This window comes from Schistosoma haematobium, chromosome 7 (genome assembly GCF_000699445.3).
Source record: "Schistosoma haematobium chromosome 7, whole genome shotgun sequence".
NCBI classification, from domain to species: Eukaryota; Metazoa; Platyhelminthes; class Trematoda; order Strigeidida; family Schistosomatidae; genus Schistosoma; species Schistosoma haematobium.
Genome location: NC_067202.1, coordinates 6765446 through 6789299, shown reverse-complemented (window position 1 = coordinate 6789299; position 23854 = coordinate 6765446). Strand labels below are relative to the sequence as shown.

Here is a 23854-nt window from a genome sequence, read left to right as displayed (position 1 = left end):
TATATCGCAATTCGATTGACTATGACAGTATAAACATTTGTGTTGTAAACTCCAATGACTGAATATTATATTGGTTGTTTAAAGACTAAACAGATCTTTCTAATTTCGATCTTTATGTGACCTTGAGTTCATGTTAATAGTTACCGTTTGCTGATTGTCAATGATTCTATATGGCATAATATTCCCTAGTAAAAACTAACTTCCTAATAATTGAAGCTTTTTTTAGGGAATAAAAGAAATGATAATTGTGATCGAGTGATAATTTTGTAAAATAAACAGTTATTTTTATATGCCTTTTAACTCATTTTTGTTTTCTTTTTCAAAGAATATCAATTCTCCTATGTGAACTCGAAAATTTATTCGATTTCTATGGCATATCAGTGGCTGTTGTTAACGGTATAAAGTGAGTTTCATTTTATCGTTGACATGGTTACCTCCAACCATAAAAAATCTCGACACAGTGCACCTAATATCAAGTCACTTAGACTAGTTGGTTGGTAGAATACAATCAACACTGAAGATTAGCTAGATAAGAACTTGAGAAATATTAGTTATTTAATCATCTGCGAAATCACAGTCCTATAAGAGGTCAGTCACTGCCCGTAAAACTCAGTGGTAGCATCTCATACTTCGAAGCTGAATGACGATGGAAAGTCCCCTCGGAATTATAGATACACCATGCAGAAGAGTGCCGAATAACACGAAGTCAAGGTTCGAAGTTTCTGGACAACTACCTAAAAATACCTAATGTATTACTTATATACTAGGTTAGTCCTATTACCTCTTGTAGAGTATAGGCCGCCGACCAGGATTTTCCAACCAACTCTGTCCCGAGCTCTCTTTCCCGGTTGTTTCCAAGTGCTAATCATTTATTTGATGTTTCCCTCCGATTCCTGCTGCAATGTGTTCATTGGTCTGCCTCTTATCCTTTTGACTTCAGGTTCAAAAGATTTATTATGATGTGTGTTGCTGGTTTTTAAACTTTCTAACAAATTTCTACTCAACTTAGAATTTCGTACATTAAACCATACTACTTAAAATAATGGTCAGTAGCTTATGTCAACTATTTTCAGGATAATATATATTGATATTGCGTCTCTTTGTCATAAGCCAGTTATCTATTCCATTTGTACTCCTATTTATATGATTCATTTCAGTTTTTCTACTTGAAGCATTGTTTTTTATTTTTAAATCATGTGTTTCGCTCATTATAATCTCTGAAGTTTTCTTCAGATAAATCGCCTAATTCCGAAACACAGTGCCTTTCAAAAATCTCTCATGTCATCACTTGACTTTACCATGTGATGTTTCTTGATTTGTAATGCATGTTGTAATGAAGAAAACATGAAAAAAGTCATTTACAAGTTTTTCATCCGTATATCTATATTAATCTCTGTTGAGGAGTCTCTTTTGCAGATTTGTCTCCAAATCTTCAAAATTTATTATGCGTGTTCATATTGCTTAAGTACTAGAATACTAATGATCCATAATTTTCCGACTGTAGAAATAAAAAGTTAACTGGGAGCATTCATAGAACAACATATTTTACGCCACAGAACAATCAGAATAATTCAATAGCGTTAAATATTCTCAAATATATCATGCATAGGCAAACCATACAAAGTGTTCATCTGTAAAGGATTCAATTAAATCTTAAATATCACATGAAATTACAATACTACAGTAATAAATTACATAAGAGACAATAAACATTATGTCATAAGGAGATGAATATTTTAAAAATTGAAGCTTTTGGAACCATTTCCAGAATTATTTTCACTTGTTTTTTCCATTCAGTAATTGGTAGATAAATGTATCTTTATATTTCTATTTTCTATTCATTGTTAGCTTTCAAAGGACCTATTAATTGCTGTTATAGGTTTTACTATTCCTTAATTATTGCTAATTAATTCTAGACTGTTTGCCTCATTCTCTACCACTTGTGATATGCTTGTGTTCAATACATGGTTTGGTGTCCAATGCTGTCTAATAATTCGTGTATGTAAGCCAATGTGTGCTTGAAATAGTTGTTTGCTGTGATGATTGTCTCGGCTAGGTGATTAAAGTATAAGTATAGTAAATACTGGCTTCTGGTTTCTCTTCGGATAAAGAAAAGCTAATAGATAACTGACTTTTCATACACATAGTTCCCTTTATCATTTTGAAAAGAGCAAGAACAAACATTCTAGCAGAATAGCATGAATTCATTTTTATTTCGTTGGTTCTCGTCAGCTGCTTACAACCTGTGATATTTAAAATCATAATTAATGGGTTTAAATTACTTACATAAAAGAGTTTGATTGGAAGTTATATTAAAGACATATTCATATAGTATAGCAAGGGTGTAAATAAATTTAATAGAATGAATATTGTAAATATATACCCTATATGATGAAAGAACATTGTGACAACAGTTCAAACGGTTAGAAACAAATAAACCTTGATAGGAATAAAATGAGTAGAGTTCAGTTGATAAAATAAGATAGTTGGAATAAAACTCAATGGTGTGATAAATGCAAGAAAGAGTTTAAAGAAAAAGAAAAAGCTATTGAGATATAACGAAGGAATATTAATCACCAAGGCAAGGAAAGATTAATAACCATCTCCTTTTGAACACATAAATCAGGCTTTTGGCGCCTGATAGCAACTGCTTCAGCAAACTTCAGAAGAATGGAGTTTGGCTGCTTACTAATCACTGGTTCTAGTTTTTCTGCTAGCCAACAGAAAAACGAATCAAAGGCATGCTTAGAGAACTTCTTAAAAGGAAAATGATTGGTAATTCTACTTATAATGATCTAAAACCACGTGGGTCACGTCTGCCTCATATGTATGGTTTATCAAAAGTTCACAAGCACGACGTTCCCCTTTGACCTATCCTATCAATGATAAACTCACCGTATCACAAAGTTGCACGCTGGCTAGCAGAAAAACTAGAACCGGTTCGCCGAAGATTAGCAACATATACGTTAAAAGATTCATTCCAGTTTGCTGATAGACTAAATCGTACGAATGTTGCCGATAAGTTCATGGTTTCTTTTGATGTAACATCCTTGTTCACCAATATACCACTTCTTGAAACTATTGATATAATTTGTCAGAATTATGATCTCCTACCTTTACCAGCCCCGGAATTCAAAAAACTACTATTAATGTGCACAACAGGCGTTCAATTCCAGTTTAATAACACCATATATCGTCAGATCGACGGCGTAGCAATGGGAAGCCCACTAGGTCCAATTCTGGCAGATATTTTTATGGGGTATCTTGAAAACATGGTGCTTAAACAGACGATTAGCGAAACGACGGAATATTCCAGATATGTTGATGACACGTTTATTGTCTGTAACAATAAACAGCATACAATCCGCATGCTAAAACACTTCAATAACGCTCATCCTAACATACAATTTACTATGGACCACGAACAGAATGACATGTTCCACTTTCTTGATGTTGCTATAAAACGTAGGAGAGACGGGACAGCCAACGTTCGATTTATCGAAAAAGTACTTGGAATGGCATTTACCTGAATTTCAACAGCTTTTGTCCACTCAGTTACAAGAAGGCATTAGTTAAAACACTATTTTATAGGGCAGAAAAGATATGTACCACTGACAAACTCGAAGAAGAATTGATGAAAGTGGAAAAATGCCTGCGAGACAACTTTTACCCACAAAAGTTTATTGACAAGTATAAGAAGCGTAAAGAAAACAATACTGAAGTAATTACTGTCAATAAAAAACCAATAACTATAAGTCTTAACTTCAAAGGTGACGAGGTTTCAAACACAATCAACAGGAGACTGAATACTGCGCTAGCCAGAACTTATCGGGCGGCAAAACTTCAAATTCTGTATAAAACAACATGCTCAATAACTCAATCAAAGGTCGACAAGCACCCCTTTCATGTTACCGTCAACTGTATTTATAAATTTACGTGTACCTGCCAAAACAGCTACATTGGCCGAACAGAAAGGAGGGCATATCTCAGATTTTTTGAACATGTTCCAAAAAGCCTCAGAACAAGAGAAAGAAAGACTCTAAATAGTGCAATCACCAAACATCCTCTTGATACAGGACATCAGGTCGATACCCTACAATCATTCAAGGTGATTAGTAAGCAGCCAAACTCCATTCTTCTGAAGTTTGCTGAAGCAGTTGCTATCAGGCGCCAAAAGCCTGATTTATGTGTTCAAAAGGAGATGGTTATTAATCTTTCCTTGCCTTGGTGATTAATATTCCTTCGTTATATCTCAATAGCTTTTTCTTTTTCTTTAAACTCTTTCTTGCATTTATCACACCATTGAGTTTTATTCCAACTATCTTAGATAACTGACTACTAGGAGTTTAGCTTGTGTAGGTTCACTGTCAATTGCGCAGGTCAGACGTATAATTAGTCAAGTCTATAACACTAGGCTATAGACGGAGTAGTAGATGCGGAATAATAGAAATTATAGTCGGAATTTTAATTGGTGAATTTAGCACGTCATGTCGATTAGCTTCTCAAGTCATAACATACTGAATAATTATGATAATTTAGCCCATAATGCCAAGTCATATTGTGCATACATTTACGACACAAGTTTGTATAACTTCTAAGGGAAATACACAAATAGTGAATGAGCACTGTGATTGCAGGATGGTGGATACGATTTGTTGAGGAGCCCCATACTGGAACAAAACAACTGTCTAATGCTTCCAGGCCTTCAGTGGTTATCTAATCTAGATCAGTTCGTGATCTCAGTAATAAATCTTTATATCCTTTAGAAACTTGAGTCACTAATGGCATATTCAGTCAATTTAATTTAATTTATTTCTTTTTTATCTAACAGATTAGCAAAATTAGCCAAAGACTATGAAAATAATTTGGGAAGTTTAACAAGTGATATTTTATTGACCAGTATAGAAGATTCTCAGACAATTCGACGAATTATGACAGAACCAGTATGTTTATTTTTGTTAATAGTGATTTCGATCTGTTAATGTCTTTTCATAATCACCAAAAATTGATATTCTAACCAGTTTAATACAATGTAGGATAAAAGAGAAAATTGATGGTAATATGAATATGGTATTCAAATTTCAAAAATACAATGACAACTTATTAACATTTAGTGGGGCCCTTTATTTTTGTCGTCATTTAGATCGGACGATGTTGTCGAAGGGCTCTTCACTTTAGTGGCCCGGGATCTGACTCTAATCTGATCGTATGAATGATTGTTATTATTATAATCTCTTTCTTACGGTTATGACCCAGCTATTCCTATTGCTTAGTATTCTCGGACACCGATTCACTTGACAAGTCCTCAAATCAGAACACGGTTGAACAGGAAAGAGATTATATTCCAAATGACAAGGTTAGATGGAAGCAAGAAGCAAGTCAGTAGTGCAATAGGGAAAACGCTAGTTTATTCATAGTTTTCACATGAGAAGATTTCTCGGGTGTTCACTAAGTACTGACTAACGCTGATTGGGTAAGAATTAGCCAATCAGCGTGCACCAAAAGCAATCGTGCATTAAGTATGCTTTAATCCAGTTTATGTCCCGCTAACAGTTATTGAAATACATATGTCGCCTATCCTCGTATATGATCATCGATTTAAATCGCGTTGGTCAATAACGGAATTAAATTAGTCAAATAACGATAATGGACTTTTGGATACATATATTTTGTATATGGGGCGAATGGAATAGAGGGAAGCGAAATGACGCGCAGTGGAGATATTGGGTAAGTCAACTCCATTTAGTCGAGCGTTAATCAATATTTATAGTAACGCAAAAATAAGGATACGAAATGTACACAAAGCTTGCGTAAGGATCGAGAAGCCTGGTGGTCGGAGCGTGCTAATGAGCTGGAAGCAGCAGCTGCATCTGGTAATTACCGGAAGCTCTTCCAACTCATCCGAGCCACTGGCAGCAAGAAGTCTGGTGTGAGCAAAACAATCTGCGAGGATGATAGGATGTCAATCACTAACATCCATCGACGTCTTGGACGATGGGCAGAATTCTTCGAAGGGCAGTTCAACTGGCCTGCTGCTCCGGTAACATCGGTCAGACTGTCCTGCCCTCTGTGGCCGGTGACGACCGATCCACCAAATGAGGCGGAAGTTCACAAGTAACTCCAACTCTTCAAGCGCCGCAAATCACCGGGCCCAGATGACTTACCTCCAGCTCTTTTTAAAGATGGTGGTGACTTTCTGACTAAGAAACTGACTGTGTTGTTTACAAAGGTCTGGGAACTAGAGATTGTACCAGCGTCATGGAATGAGCCAATAGTTGTCCCTATCTTTAAAGAGGATTCACGTCGTTTCTGTAGCAACTGTCGAGGGATAAGTCTACTTCCGATTGCGTCCAAGCTATTGGCTCCCGTCATACTTCGTAGGTTGTTCAAAACCCGAGAAAGATTGACTCGCGAGGAGCAGGCTGGGTTTCGTTCTGGTCGAGGATGTATTGATCATATCTTCACCCTCCGCCAAATGTTAGAACACCGTCATACTTTTCAAAGGCCAACAATCTTAGTGTTTCTCGACATCAGGGCTGCCTTCGATTCGTTGGACAGGACTGTTCTCTGGGATTGTCTATTGAAGAAGGGTGTGCCTGAGAAGTTTATTAACATCCTAAAAGCCCTATATACAAACACCACAGGCAGAGTGAGGGCATACAACCACCTTTCTCCATTGTTCTATTCAGGCAGTGGGGTTAGGCAGGGTCAGTCAGTCAGTCAGTAACAACGTAGAACTTCGTACGTACGTACATCAGTTCGAGTTGCCACACCACATTAGCACAGAGATGCAGTTGTCGATTCAAATCTCGTAGTGGTAGAGGTAATAAGAGTATAAGCAGTAATCGGGAAGATTAGGGTTTGGAGATGTTATTTAAAGAGTATAATACAGTGAAATAAATTTGGAAAGAGAAAAAAGAAAGGGACATGAAGAATTCAGAAGATTAGAATTTGGGAGAACACAGAGAGTGGATGCACCTGCGCCATTGCAAACGATTTTAAGCCATGTCACTCAGGGTCTCTAACCATCGGTTGCTATCATCTCGTCGTCCCCAACCAGGTAGTCTACACCTACCAACATGACTCAGTTCACTTGTCAGTGACTTCATGGACTTGTGCCATGTTTTGGTTTGGCCGCCCCTAGCTTTCTTCCAACCTACTCCTATACCACTGAACATAGCACGTCGAGGCAGTCGGTCGTTGGGCATACGTAACACGTGTTCTAGCCATCTCAACTGATGAAGTTTCACTACGTCATCAATGATTTGCCATCCTTACCTAGTACCCGTTTCCTAACAACTGTGTTACTTACTCGATGGTCCCATGATATACGAGCGATGTTTCGAAGACACCTATGATCAAATACTAGTAGCCTACGGATATCCTCTACTCTTACCGGCCATGTTTCACTGCCATAAAGTAGGACGGAACGAACTGCTACGCAGTAAACACGTCCTTTGGTTGATAGACGGATATCTCGCCTACGCCATAAATGACGCAAGTTGGCAAAAGCTAGTCGAGCCTTCTGTATCCGTGCTGAGATTTCGTCACACATCAGACCACAAGGGCTGATGAGACTTCCAAGATAAGTGAAGCGGTCGACACACTCAACTACTTCACTCCCTATCACTAGTTCGGGTGTCGATGTAACCCAATCCTGAAGCAACATTTTGCATTTCGAGGGAGAGAATCGCATCCCGAACATGCTTGCATTGTTGCTTAGAGTGGTCAGAAGACTCTGCATTTTGTCAGCGTCTTCACCAAATAAAACTATGTCATCTGCATATTCTAAGTCAACAAGTGAACCTCCTGGTAGAAGTTCAACCCCTGGAAATTTAGATGAGGAGAGTGTTATCTCTAAAAGTACGTCGACCACAAAGTTGAACAAGAATGGGGAGAGTGGACAGCCCTGACGAACACCACTTGAGGTAATCAATTCTGATGACAGTTCGCCATAAGCTCTTACTCTACCAGTTGTGTTCGAGTAGAGAGCCTTTATAAGGTTAATGTACTTCTTTGGTACTCCTTTCAGTGACAAACACTGCCATAGAACCTCACGATCAACAGAGTCGAATCCCGCCTTAAGGTCGAGAAATACTACCATTGTGGGGCGTCTGAATGTGTGTCTGTGTTCTAGAACCTGACGTAGTGTGAATATCTGATCTATACAACCACGTCCAGGTCGAAAACCGGCCTGGTTTTCTCTAATCTGCTCTTCACGAGCTTTGATTAGGCGTCGAAGTATTATTGAAGCTAATATTTTAGACACTATATTAGTCAAACTGATTCCTCTGTGATTGTCACAAGAGGACTTTTGTCCTTTCTTATAGACTGGCACAATCAGTGATTGAGACCAGTCAGGCAGGGTTTCCCAATGTCACCATTCCTCTTCAACTTTGCCATCGATGACATTCTGGAAACAGCTCTGATGGATGTAAGTAATGGCGGTGTGGATCTGTTGCCTGGAGAAAGACTTCTCGACCTTGAGTATACGGATGATATTGTCTTACTGTGTGATAATGCCCAAGCCATGCAATCCACACTTAATCGGTCGGCAATCAATGTCCGTAGGTATGGTATGTGCTTTGCACCTTCGAAGTGCAAAGTACTTCTACAAGGCTGGCAGGATTCTAATCCTGTACTCACTCTGGATAGTGAGCAGATAGGAGTAGTCGAGAAGTTCGTGTATCTAGGTAGCTGCATAAGTGCTGGTGGGGGTGTGAGTGATGAGATCAATGCACGTATAGTGAAAGCCAGAGCGGCTTATGCCAATCTGGGCCATCTTTGGCGCCTTCGTGATGTTAGTCTGGCATTAAAAGGTCGGGTCTACAACGCGTCGGTGAGAGCAGTTTTGCTTTATGCTTGTGAAACCTGGCCTCTCCGAGTTGAGGACGTTAGACGACTCTCTGTGTTTGATCATCGTTGTCTCCGAAGGATTGCTGACATCCAGTGGCAACACCATGTTAGTAGTGCAGAGGTTCGGCATCGTGTGTTCGGGCACAGAGACGATAATTCAATTGGTGCCACCATCTTGAAACATTGACTTCGGTGGCTTGGACATGCTCTCCGAATGTCGTCCCAGAGAATTCCACGTCGTGCATTATTTTCCGACTCTGAGACTGGTTGGAAAAAGCGAAGAGGTGGTTAGTGTATGAAATGGTGTCGTGGTATGAAAGAAAGCTGCAAAGGGCTGGCTTGTGTTGGTCCTTCACGACTCCCTGGCTTAGGTCCGAAAGATGGTGCTACACAGTGGCTAGAGACGTTATCGGATATGGCTCAGAATAGAAGCCAATGGCGATTCTGCTGTAACCTTCTTTTACTTTCTTCATAAAAAGTTGTTGTATCTTTAACTGAAAGATTTCTTCTGATTGTACCTTTCCGTTTCCCCCATTATTATTATTGATAATAATAATAATTACTATTATTATTACACTACCTTACACTAATCTGGTTGTTATTGTTCTTCTTTTTTTCTTTTACGCTCCATACCTTCTTTTTTCTCTTCCCATTCTCACTGTTTTGTGTGGTGCATATATATTTGGCGCCCTCTTGTACCAATATTTATGTGTTCAAATAAATAATTAAACACACATATGCGCTCATATAAAAAACAGTCAAGATTGATAAGCGAATAATTAACAAGGTCAGAATACTACTCCACTAGGTTGAATAGATTGGCCTGTCCGAAAGCTAGAATAAGATATTTGAGCTTTACATAATAAGCGACACTACAAACCAGTTATCTACATTCATATTCAAAATTTCCCGGCGTTTGATGATTAATCAACCAATATTATACATAGCTGAAGTAGTAAGAATACGAAACTGGACTTAAAACTGGAATTCTGAAATAAATAACGATGGTTATGATACTTATAAATAGAAAATAAATAGTAATGTTAGTGTTAATAATGCTAGTCTTCATTAACTGAGATGGTCACGAAATGTCCTGCACATATCCCCAACTTCCTCGTTCTCGAAATACAATGTTGGTTAGGGTGGAGTTAAGTTGAGAGAAAGCTATATGGGTGGGCAAACTAAAATATGTCTACTATGAAATGGCTGACTACTAGTCTGAGTCGTATTGATTTATGCAGACTACTGGGTTAAAGTTCACGTAATTACTTAAACCAGTAGTTAGAAACTTTTTGGATACAGGTACATCCATCTGACGAGTCTCAAATAAGACAAAACGCGCGTCCTGGATTCCAATGCTAGCCACCATCCATATTTACTTATAATGCTTTGGAATTTATTGTTCAGAATCAGTTACGATGGTAAAAATGAACGCTCTCCTTATTTTCTTTTTGATTCTCACTTCCAAAATTCCTTCATACTTACCTTTTTGTTGTCTTATTGAGTTGTGTTCTCAATGTTTGGTCTTTTCTTATCATCATTCCTACCGTAACTATTTCAATCACCTTTCTATTTACCTTGGTAATCTCATCACGTCATGCTAATGTGGTGCAACACCTTGAGTTAAATCACATCTGTGCGAAACTATATGATAACCACAACCTACTTCCTGGATTTTCTTGCATTCACTTATACTGTATATTTTGACGGTTATCCGATAATGGGAATCAATAAAATACTTTGTTATGCTTTTCGTCGTTTAATAGAAAGGATAAATCTATTAGGATTGTTTTTGGTAAAGTTTTTTTCTCTGAGCTGGATGGTTTGGTCGTGGAGCATTCATTATTCTACTAAACAACATCAGCACAAACTTCAGGTAGGAGTAAAGTGTTCGAATTTCTTCACATATGAACGACAGCATGGCCTCCATCTTTATTTTCATTATACCTCCCTTTGGTCTAATTCTTTGTCCCGTATTTGTCCATGATATTTCTGACTAACTGGTAAATTAGATCGGCCTCGATATGTTTGTTGATTGCTGATTGACCTGAGTGCCAAGCTTCTAAAACTTCCCTGGTGCTTTTAGTACTCCCTCTATCCAAGATTTTAACATTTTTTCTAGTCGAATGTCTGTCCATAATTTTCCTCATGCATTGATATTAGTGAAGATATATCATGACGTTATACCGCCAATTGATGTTCATACAGCTAAGATGAAGGTCAACAATAACCAATCATGATCAACATCGACAAAACAAACTGTGAGTCATATGTGGATAAATTCGAATGCTTCACTTCTACCTGAAGTTTGTGCTGATGTTGTTCAAAAGAACAATGAAAACCCTAAGAATAAACCATCCAGCTCAGAGAACGAAACTACTAAAATCATCCACCTGAGCTACAAATGTTATTTTACATAGAAATAGATGGACTGGTAGAGGGATATTCAGGTCGAGATGAGTATATTGAACCGAACAAATTAGTCAGCGTGTTAGGATTATCTATCCCTTCGTCAGTGCTCAGTAATGTTACATTCGGTCGACGGTTATCATTTAATAGAAAAACATAAAACATTCAGGAACATTCATCGTAGTATATTACATTTTTAGACGACATTCTAAACAACAATATTATACTTTTTCTTCATAAGAAGTTTGTAATATCATCATCTCTTTTGGTTGAACACATATAGTTCTATGCTACTTCAAGATAGGTTGTATTGTGAAAACGAATATGATTTTCTCAGTCATTTAGTCATATGCGACGTGGGTTCTAGCATAAACCCATCTTGCCACATTGCATCAACACGGTGAAAAGAAGTTAAAAATACTCATAACGAAGTAATAATAATAATAATAGTAATAATAATAATAATAATAGAATTACTATCAACGGTCAAAAAGCTAAACATAGAATATGTAGTCTAAAAATAAGGAATCCATTGAACTGGATAAAAACACCGGAGTAGATTAGTAAGGGTTTGCAATTTCTTGTGATTGTTATCCAGAACTACAGCTGATCAATATCTGTTGGTTAAATTACAAAGTCCTACCAGTACTTTTATTCATATTGAACAAAATATTGGCTATCTGGACTCAGGATGTCAGTAAAAAACAGTTGGCGTTTGAAAAGATTGGTACTAAGTTCGAGTCTCAGAATGGATACCATTGTTAGGATGTATGTGTATACTCACACAGTCAGTCAGTCCGAAATAGTACCATGGTCTAACTGTACTAAAACTGATTTCTTCGAACCGACTAACAGTTTTTATTTTCATTCTAGGGTTCTTCATTTAGAGGACGACAAGGTCCTACGAGAGCTGCAATAAAAATTCAATCTACATTTCGACGTTATCGAGCACAAAAGCAGTATGATGAACAAAAGTTGGTGCTTATTTGGCTTGTTTATTGTGTTAAGAAATAATATGATTTATAACATTGCATGTAGTGTTTTAACCCATTTCTTACCATTTAGACGCTGCCAACTTGAAAGTGTACTGAATTATTTCTATCATCTGAATTTACACAATTTCAAACGTAATATACTAGATCATATCATTAGTAAAGTTTTGATTTATTCAGTTGTTGACATTCTTGAGTGAATTCTAACTGTCTTTGCTGAATTATGTAATTCCTGTGTGGATTGCCCCCGTATAGCCATTTAGTCACATGTTGTTCCACTGATAGATACTGTCCACGTTTTCTAAATAAGTCCGAGAGTTATTTTCATACAGATAATTGATTAATATAGCTACCTGTTGTGAGCTCTCGAGAATTCCTAGTAAAAGTCTCAAGAAGTTAGGAGAAAAGACTGAAAATATTTCGACCAGTCAGTATTTAGTGGAAACGTCCTAGAAACTCCTTGACAAACAACGGATTATGTGTTAGACTTTGACTGGATAGTAATCTATTTTCTTTTGACTAAATTTAGTATGCTTGCAAAAGTTTTCGGAATGTCAGTGGTGTTTACAAACCTATACAACCTCTTGTTTTTGTACATAAATCAATTCTGAAGTGAAGCTTCTGTTTTTATTTCACTTCTTTCCACCGTTAAGGGCTCAATTATAGAAGAATTCTAGTGATCTAAGAAGGCTCTAGTTAGTCATTATCAAGCATCTGAATAGCAACTATCTTATTATTTGCATTAATTGAAGAGGTAATGAACCTTGAAACGATTTGAACTTGTATTGAATAAGTATATCGTAAGATAAGCATAATTTTTAATAAGAAGCCCTTGAAACTATGTTTCAATGTTTATAACACTGATGCACATGTATTTATTCTAATATTTTCCTCCAAATCTTGATGCTTTTCATTCTGATCAGAATGAGGGTTTGTGGAGATTGTAGTAATTTTGATAGTTGAATTCATGAGTCAATTAAAGCTAGACCACTATTGAAAACCTGGAAGCACTAGACGTCCGTTTTGTGTTAGTATGGGACTCCTCAGCAGTGCGCATCCATGATCCCGCATGCGGGGCTTGAACCCAGGACCTTCGGTCTCGCACGTGAACTCTTAACCTCTAGACCACTGAGCCGGTATCTAACGTCTGGTGTTTTCAGGTTATATGTATATTTGATTGATAATAGAGTTCTTTGTCTTCTAAAAAGTGCATTTTTATTGTCATTCTTACCTTTATTATTTAATCATAGACGTCTTCGTGGAGCAGCTGCCATCATATCAACTTCATGGATACGTTATAAAAAAATGAAACAATTAAGAGAAAGATTATCAAATACAAGAAAATATTGTACAGAAATATCACAGAAAAAGTTAAAAGTGAGTTAAAACTAGATTGAAAAGTCACTTAACGTAAAAAACACATTGAATAATTCATACATCTTAGTAATCTGTTTCATTGGTAGTATAGACCAACAACCTCATATTTGATCATATCACTAAATGTTATGTCTTATTATGGGATTGACCACTGAACTGATTTCCACGAGTTGAATATTCTCAACTTTAATAAGTTCGCGGTTTAACTTGAACATAATCCAACATTGACTGATTTAGTAAACTTTTTAGATAATGAGATTATATTGAAATGTTGGGAAAACCACCTTGGAGCTAGTCATTAGTGAATGCACTTAAATATCAAATAATATATATTCAAACCTTTTAACTAAATATTAGTGATGGTGTTTATACAGAATCGATGGGATGTGGCTGGTAGTAATGAAATCCAAGATGCGTGTTTTGTCCTACTTGAGACTCCTCAACTGGATGTACTTGTATCCTCGAAATTTTGTCGACTCCGAGACTCAAACCAAGTACGCTTCACTTCAGATTCCTTTAGTCGTTGAGTTCAGATGGCTATGCGCTTGTGCGATGGGTATGAACTTTAATTTATAAATCTATTTTTCCTCAATCGTGGTATCCAAGTTTGATCTCTAAATAGATTAGAATTCAATCATAGGCAGTCACGTAAAGCTAGATCAGACAAAGATCGATTTCGATCCAACTGTTATTAGATTTCACATTAAAAGCTATGTTTAGAGTCACTCATCACCAAAGCCGAAAATTTTGAATGATCACAGTTAATGAGTTGAAATACGAAATAGCAGATATTTTTCCATATAAAGTAATCCCATCGATTTTTCGTGAATTTATTTGGAATTCTTTTGTTCACAACTTGTTAATCATTATTTATTAGTTAGATTGTATTAATCACAGATTGATCTCATTTGGGCTGCCAGTAAAAACTAGAGAGCTTTGATTACCTGTTTCGTCCTAATATGGGACTTATCAACGTTGCACATCTGTAATGAATATGATCTGAAAATTAAATTAATATCCACAAAATTCTCCTAATTTAACTATAACTTCAATAGTTGAGATTATGAGTCAATTGAAGCTAGACCATCATAGAAAACCTGGGAGCACTGGACGGCCGTTTCGTCCTATTGTGAGACTCCTCGGCAGTGCGCATTAATGATCCCGCTCACGGGATTCCAACCCAGGACCTAACAGTCTCGCGCGCGAGCACTTAACCACTAGACCATTGAGCCGGTATTGAACGGTGTTAATGTCTAACTTCAACTAATCCACGAAATTTAATGCACTGAGGAGTCCCATACTAGCACGAAATGGATATCCAATGCTTCCAGGTTTTCCATAGTGGTCTAGCTTCAATTGGCTCATGAATTCAACTACTGAAATTACTACAATCTCCATAATACCCCTTCTGAGACTAAACTATAATTGTTTGGTCACGAGTGGTTTACTTTAAGACATTCTAGTGAGAAGAATTAAGTGGATTTTAGTTGTGTTAGAAGTGAAATTATCGTCACTTCTGGGATTATATGAGTGTAGAGCTATACTACAAATTGAGTGTATACCTTATCAAGGATTCCCATGCTGAAATAAAACAACTTTTCAATACTCCCTGGTTTTCAAGGGTACCCTAACTGATACTAATACAAGGACAATAATACTTGCAAGTTAAACCGATTCCTGCAAAATCCCCTAAAATTAAATAATTAATTGTTCAATTTTTTAAAGGAACTTGTAAATAATTGGGAACGTTTTGAACAAAACAGTCATGTAGTTGTACACTTACCGTCTGCAAGTTATTCTGAATCAATTAGACAACAATTAGGCAGCATTGAGGAATTGGAATATATGGAGAGTCGACAAATTGCAAGAATTTGTGAAATTCGCAGTAAGTGTATTACAATTTATTCGAAATCACAATACTTTTTTAATAAAAATATATCAAGATAATGACCATTTCGAACATAATTGTGTGAAAATGTTCCATAGAACAATGAAATAGATCAGTAGTAATCAAATATTTAATGACAAATTTTACTGAATTCTTCTTATTATTATTATGCATCGATCCATTGGAAACCAGGAAACACTAGATATTTGTTTCGTCCTGCTTTAGGACTCCTCATCAGTGTGAAGTCATGAATACACTGGAGACTGAAACCAAGACTCACGTTGAACAATTAATTTCCAGATCACAGAGATAAATTCCGATAGTACATATGTTTAGCTACAACCAATTCGCGGAAGTGGTTAACCATCTTTCATTTTATTCGGTGGGTAGCTGGCTCAGTGAGAATCCGTGACTAGTGGAGTCCAAACGGTCACCTACTAAAGACAATGGAAGATGGTTCAACAATGTCGATTGGAGCTAGACACATACAGAATTGGATTTCAGGACAGTGGTCTAGAGGTTAAGCGTTCATACACGAGATCCGAAAGTCATAGGTTCAGTCCCAGTGGGTTCGTGGATACGCACGGCTGAGAAGTCCTGTACTGTGATGAAACAGCTGTCCAGAACATCAGAAAAGTCAATCATTTACTTTTTACAACTTGTATTGTTTAACCTGCAAAATCTGCATGAATGTATACATCGAACACAAGATCACATCATACCATACATACAAGTATATTCACAACCGTAACTGTTGTTATTCAAAGCTGAGTAATGGGTATATAAATAATGAGCTGAAATTTATGAACAATAATAGATATCGTGACAAGTTTACTGAAAGTTATCTGTTCTATATACATACATTATAATCTTTCACTTAGATATTTTTCAATTTCTCCATCTTTAGATCCAAACAGAGATGTTGTCATAGTGACACGTGCACCAATATCTGATGACCTTCTAGAATATTATAATAAATTACTAGGTTTAACTACAGCAATTGAAACTGGTCAAGCTGAAAATCAATGTTCAATAAGTTCACGATATAGAATAATTGTACCAGAAGCAATTAAATATTTCCATGTAAGTTATTGCATAATTATAACCAATACATTTGGATTGTGTTGCGTTTTCGAATTTTGTCAATTTAAATATGAAGGTTTTATTATTGCTCTACATAATATCATAGGCGTCTGACTGAAAAAAATAGGGAAGATTGGTTCAGCAAAGAGTACAGCTTTGAAAATAAATTCTCCGAAAAGAGAACTCTTTCCTGAACCAATCTTTCTTATTTAATGTCTTAATGGATGTATTCCGCTTACTGAAAAGAAAGTCTAATGCAATAATGGAAGCTTTGCGATTCAACAATTTAACTCAATTAACGTGTTATATCCAGAGCTTAGATTCTTAATATGCCGCGTATAACTTGGGCACTCGAACGCTTGAACCCTCTCAAGTAGCAAATGCGAAGACAGAAGACAAATCAAAAGAATACTATTCCAAATAGTGTCAATTATGTTACAAAACTGTTAGGTATTTATAATTTTTAGTAAGAACGAAATCATCATTATATTCCTTCAATCTGTGTTCAGAGGGTTATTAACATTTGCTCAGTAGGGAAGCTCCACTTAGAGATTCTGGAATACTCTTCCAAAGGATGATTGGATGAAATATCTTCGGTTCTTTCTGAGCTTCATAGGGCTTCCTCGAGTTCACCCGCGAGCTGTCCTCATAGAACGTAACCGAAAAGAACCAATTACTCTGCAAATATGTAGGATTTATTTCGCCTACAGGTATCATTTAAGAACCACAACCTATTATACTATGGAACATAGACAAAATAAGTATAATTTGGTTTTTAATATTCACTTTGTTCTTAGTTTACAAATGATCATAATTACTGCAAATGTAGAGTAAATATATTTAGTCTAGAAAACGATAGTAAAACACAAACACTAAATTGTCATGGAAATCGGAAATAAATGCATAACTACAAAAAGCAGTCATCGTTACAAGAAAAGTGCACTTCCTATCGATTGTTGACTAACTAAAGGATGGGCCCATCAAGGTCAATTTGAGTCTAATTGGTCAGTGTTTTAAACTAAAATATCATTGGTCAATTTAATTGTGGACACAATTAATAAAAATCCCCATCATTTTACTATGGTTATATTCCGTGAAGCACATTTAACAGAAGTCTATGGCAGTCTTGTATACAGATATATAAATTTTGAAATTTTCACTTTGTTTACTTATAAAATATGTATTTCCATTAGTTGAGATCATGAGTCAATTGAAGCTAAACCACCATGGAAAACTTAGAAGCAATGGACGACCGTTTCGTCCTATTGTGGGACTCCTCAGCAGTGCGCATCCACGATCCTGCCCCACGAGATCCGAACCCAGGACCTACCAGTCTCGTGCTCGAACACATAGCCTTTAGACCACTGAGGTGGCCGGCATCCGACGGTGTTAACGTCCAGCTTCAACCAATCCACGAAGTTGCACCACCACATCTCACAACAGAATCTCACGAGGAGGGATAGTGGACGCTCATTTCTGAGGAGTCTCACGATAGGACGAAACAGCAGTCCAGTGCTCCCAGGTTTTCTATGATGGTCTAGCTTCAATTGACCCATGATCTTAATTATTGAAATTACTATAATATCCACAAAAACCCCTGCTGATACAAATATGTATTTGTTAAGCTAGGTATTATATAACATGTATTTTGCTTCACTATAAGCACAACTTTTCTTGTTTGTTTGTTTTTTTTTTGCTTAGTCAAATGCCCCATCTCCAATGTGTTTAGCATCTCTACTGAAATATAGTCCTAGAGCATTAAAACATATACGTCGTTTTATTGCTGGACGTCCAGCTATACTTATTCCAGGTTTTGGTGAACATGATGATATATTTTATGTTGCAAATTGTTTAGAAATACCAGTTTGGAGTTCAACACCATCAATTAATTCATTATTTACACTTCAATCAACTACAAGACGTTTAGTAAAACAACTTCTTGATACATTATCTGATCGTGATATTTCAACAGATTTAAAAAATCAAAATATATCTAAAGCTTCAGCTTTATTCACTTCAGTTATAACTAGTCGACGTAAAGTTATTGATGATACACGAACAAATAAATTAGTTGAAGGTTTTGGTAAATTTAAAAAAGATATAGATAAATTTGTAACAGGACAAAATTATTGGCCAGTTGAACAACCACCTGGAGATTTTGATATTTACACAATGGATCATGTAAGAAGAAAAAATATATATATCATTTCATTGATAATTTTTCATATTGACATAATGATAGAATGAAAATATTTTCTGTTTATCACGATATACTATTATGATATAATCAGTATTAGATAGTCACAATTGATTGATCACTGGGTGGTGATCAATGTCATGTGTGTCAAGTCCTTATTTAGTGCAGATCGAATGCTATCGATCATGTTGCAATGTGGCCACCAGTTTAGGTGACTCGACACTGCGGGCACTATATATTGAGATTTAGATGGTGGTTGGAGGTAGTCGACAGGAAACCCTGGACCCGGGTTTCGTGCTACTTGGCACTTGTCAATAAGGTGTACCTGTAATCTTGTGGGAACTGGTGCTTCGATCTGCACTAATAAGGACTAGACACGCGTGACATTGATCGCCACTCAGTGATCGGTCAACTGTCATTACACCTCAGTCCTACAGGAGGTCGGTCGCGGCTCGGATAGCTCAGTGGTAACGTCTCTGACTGTGAAGCTGGGTGACACGAGGTCGAACCCGCCAGGGAGCACCAGTTCCCTCAGGATTACAGGTACACCTTGATGACGAGTGCCAAGTAGCACGAAACGCGGGTCCAGGGTTTCCTGTCGACTACTTCCAACTACCGTCTAGTCTCAGTATTAGATAGTCTGCTATCTTCAAACTACATACGCTAATCACAAACTGGATGCACGATTCATGACTAAAAACAAAGATTTCTATAGTTTAAGTCATGAGTCAACTGAAACTAGACCACCATGGAAAACCTGGTGGCACTGGACGGCTGTTTCTTCCTAGTATGGGACTCCTCAGCAGTGCGTATCCACGATCCTGCCCCACGCCAGATTCAAACCCAGGACCTATCAGTCTCGCGCGTGAACGCTTAACCTCTTGACCACTGAGCCTGCCTGCATCCAATGGTGTTAATGTCAACAGTACCCTATTGACGACGGTCCGAAATAAAAGATAAAATGCGAACCTAGTTTTTGATATTAGGACTTCTTGTTTCGAAAAGCTACAGTTGTAATATAACAAATCCGTTTAAATGAAAACACCCATAACCTTAGTGCGTATGACAAAAATAGGTATTTAACTGTAAATCAACTAATCAGGTGTCAACAAAGGTCGAAAGTTAGTACGAACTTAAAAAGATTATTAAGTATTTCCTCGTTCACCAGATTTGTAATTTGTTAAGAATCATAGCAAGATCATATATTATGGACGACCTTTATGCAATATTAAAGTGTCATTGAGAAACCATAACCACATACCGCGGCTAAAATAGAGTTATAAATTAGTATGAGAAAATGGGGTTAGGACTCAGAGTTAGAAGTTAAGGTCCGTAATTAGAGTAAAGGTTTTCAGCACGAATTGACATCCTCTATAATGCCAAAATGCTACTAAGCCACACGGACGAATAAAACCAGAGTATCGCTATCTTAAACTTGCTTTGTCCCTCTATAGATTATTGTCCCGCTACAGTCAAATTAAGCTAGATGATTCGGGGTCTTTCCAGTGTAAATACAATTAAAGTCAATACACATATCCATATTTGGCAAATAAGATACTTAACTGATACCTACAGACAGTACATTGTATTCTTGAAATAGAATGATATCCATCTAGGATTGTTACATTCGATAATTATTATATTCCATTCCTCGGTAATAATGAGCATTTAGTTTCTTAGCTTGGAATTCTGTCACATATGGTCGAGAAAACTCAACCAATAATCAATCATTAATATCTAATTATGGATGGATCACAATTATGACTAGTCGATTAAAATGTTTTAAACAAAATAACGCTGTTACGGTAATTACATTGAATACCTTATTATCTCCTTACCGTAATCGAAAAAATTAACTCACTATGCAAAAGTATGTGTGAGTCTAACTGAACATATGTCTATGCTCCAATATTTATCTGGTGATTGAGCAAACCGGAAACTTGCATTTACTAATCATAATGGTGAAATTAAAGGACTTATGTTTAACGAGACGTCCATACACCAAATAATCAAACTGCATTGTGAGATCAATGAATATACCAATTTGCTCAATCAGCTTCCTGATTTGGGAGGAGTTTTGTTCTCCAAATTGGATGGTTTGGTCATGGAGGTTCCATTACGCTACTGAACAACATCAGGTAGAAGTGAAGTATCCGGATTTCTCCATATATGACTCACAGATTGTTCTGTCGATCTCGATCTTTATCGTTTATTGTGGACCATTGGCCTGTCACTGTCTACTTCTTTAATTTGATTGTGTCCCCCCGTTGAGTCTATTGAAGCGTCTGAATCACCCAATTGAGATACGCGCAAAATCGAAGTTATAGACCTCAACTTGTGAGTTGTCTATGGCGTTTACCGCATCTTTTTGTCTGAAATAAAAAGGGGCTTCCTGTAACAGTAACATAAAGAATAATCACAACATACGATAATGCAAAAGACAGCTTTTAGCTGTGTCTAAACTTGGTAACAGTTTATCAACTAGCAAAAACCGAACCAAGAGCAAACAATACGGAAACCGTTGTGTTAAACCGTTGGGTTAAACAAATGCACAAGATTTTGAATGACTGCTAAATGATTGAGACAAGTAATTATAATGATAAATACAATAAATGCTATAAGTATATGTAAATATATTAGTATATTACACGACAAACTTGCGTTGCAACGTAAGCATAGAAATTGCTTAGAATACAACTATTTACTAAATATAAATAAGTAGTATAAAACAGTACACAAAAGAGTCCAGGGGAAATGAGTAAGGACAGAACATGTAACAGATTTAACACTATCATTGATTTGATTCTTGGTCCTATATGCGTTCATGATTTTTCTGATTGGTTGATAGATTGGATCAATCTCGATGTATTTTTTAGTGAACGGACTTAGTGCCAAGCTGCTGAAAAATTTTCCTCGTGCCTTTGGTATTCCCTCTCTCCAAGATCCCAACATTTCCCGAATGAATGTGGCCGCAGTTGTCCGCATGCATTGATATAACCGAGGGTGTGTCATATCATTTTACCGCTAACTGATGTTCGTGCCGGCGGCCACTTTGTCCGATGTAGTGTTTTTCGCAATTGGAACACTTTATTTCATAGATGATATTCGGTTTTTCCTCTTCTGTCATTTCGTACTTTGGTTTACATAGGATGCAATCTTAACTATGTAACTAGGGAATATGTAGTAGACTTTTTCGAGAAATGATGGGTGTTCTAACTGCGGCTCACCAAATTTGTAGAGGTTAATTTCTCTCGATTTGACTCCAATATATGGTGTCCCATTAACTGAGTATTTTAACAGACCAATTCTAGTAGTATTATGAGTTTACTCGAGAATATTCAGAAGCCAGGACTCTAGTTGTTGTGATAGTGTATTGTTATTAATCGATAAAATCCACTATCAAGAGAGAGGCAAACACGTTGATGTGTGTGTGAGAGTCAAACTTCTAAATATCTGTGTAATTTGTGAGTGTTATTACAGCGACAGGGATAATAAGATATTCAAAAAGTTTACTATTGTTCGTGGTGTAGTGGTAACGATTATATCTTAAACGTTCATAGACCCGAAATCCTGGGTTCGATTTCCTCATTCGAGGTCATGGATTCGCACCGCTGAGTAATCTTATCCTAGTATGACATGACCATTCAGTGCTTCAAGTTCTTTAGTGGTGGTTCGACTTCAACTGATTCATGATTTTAATAAAGTAGTTAATATGTCTAACATAATCCTATAATATAAGGTAGAAATGCAATATTCCAGTTATCTAACAATTGCACCATAAAAATGTAAACAATAATAGTCTGTCAAAATAGTTTCAATAACTTCAATGCTCACCCATTTAATAATAATATCAATATTTAAACTTTTTGTGGTGAGACTATAATTTATGGACGAACTAATCACGTATAAGATAACAGGTCTCGGATTTCGGCGCGAAATTCACCCATCCATTTGGCTAAATAGAGTTTTGCCATTATAGATGATGTCAATTCATGATGAAAACTCTAAATGTAATTCCCAACCCTAACGATCAAGTGTAAATCATAATTCTAATTCCTTACACTGATTTACAATCCTCATTTGATCCTAGTTATTAGGTAAACCCTCTCAAGATCACGTTAGTGTCAATGAAAGGTCGTCCATAAATTATAGTCTCACCCTTTTTATAATTAAATATATACTAAACAGTGTAACTTACTACTGAATCTTTTATAATAATGCTTCTTTCTTTTTTTAATAAATTTTATTCCAAAGTTATGTGAAACATTAGCATCATTGTTTACAGAAAATTTACCAATTAAAAATTGGTTATTAAAAATTGATCATAATAATATTGATAAACGTGCTACAGCTTTTATATCAATTGAAAATCTTCAATCATTTAAATGGGCATTAGAACAACGACAATGGCATGGTGCAGCTAGATGGAATAAGAAATGGGCTCAGGTATGTTATATTTAATCATTGAATTGATAAGTCAATTGATGCTAGACCATTGTGAAAAACCTGGAAGTACTGGACAGCCATTTCATCCTAGCATGGGACTCCTCAGTAGTTTTACTGAGGAGCCGTGACCAGTGGAGTTCAAATGGGTCTGTTGTGAGGTAGTAACTCACTCAAGACAATGGTGGACGGTGGTGCAACTTCGTGGATTGGTTGAAGTTAGACATTAACACCGTTGGATGCAGGCCAGCTCAGTGGTCTAGAGGTTAAGCGTTCGCGCTCGAGACTGATAGGTCCTGGGTTGGGAGCTCGTGGGGCGGGATCGTGGATGCTCACTGCTGAGGAGTCCCATGCTAAAATGAAACAGTCATCCAGTGCTTCCAGGTTTTTCATGGTTGTCTAGCTTCAATTGACTCAAGAATTCAGTTATTAAATTACTACAATCTTCACAAAACCCCTGTCTGAGTGTGCTATATTACTAAATGATAATGTATCTTCTGTAAATGAAACTATGATTGATCAAGGAGTGTAGACAGATAAATTAATATCTGTATTGTAATACATATATTGTTAAATATGCACTTCAAGTGTTTGATTTAGCCGACGATA

The 23854-nt window shown here is 36.6% G+C and overlaps 1 protein-coding gene across 1 annotated transcript in view; it reads left to right on the top strand.

The window, feature by feature from the left end:
* MS3_00009505 (uncharacterized protein) overlaps positions 1–23854 on the top strand; it is a 54867-nt gene that overhangs the window by 7430 nt on the left and 23583 nt on the right. The window contains exons 8-15 of the mRNA XM_051217889.1: positions 326–403; positions 4832–4943; positions 12139–12239; positions 13508–13634; positions 15360–15519; positions 16430–16605; positions 18307–18786; positions 23057–23248. Coding sequence (XP_051064321.1) covers positions 326–403; positions 4832–4943; positions 12139–12239; positions 13508–13634; positions 15360–15519; positions 16430–16605; positions 18307–18786; positions 23057–23248 — 1426 coding nt within the window. The remainder of the gene's footprint in view (positions 1–325; positions 404–4831; positions 4944–12138; positions 12240–13507; positions 13635–15359; positions 15520–16429; positions 16606–18306; positions 18787–23056; positions 23249–23854) is intronic.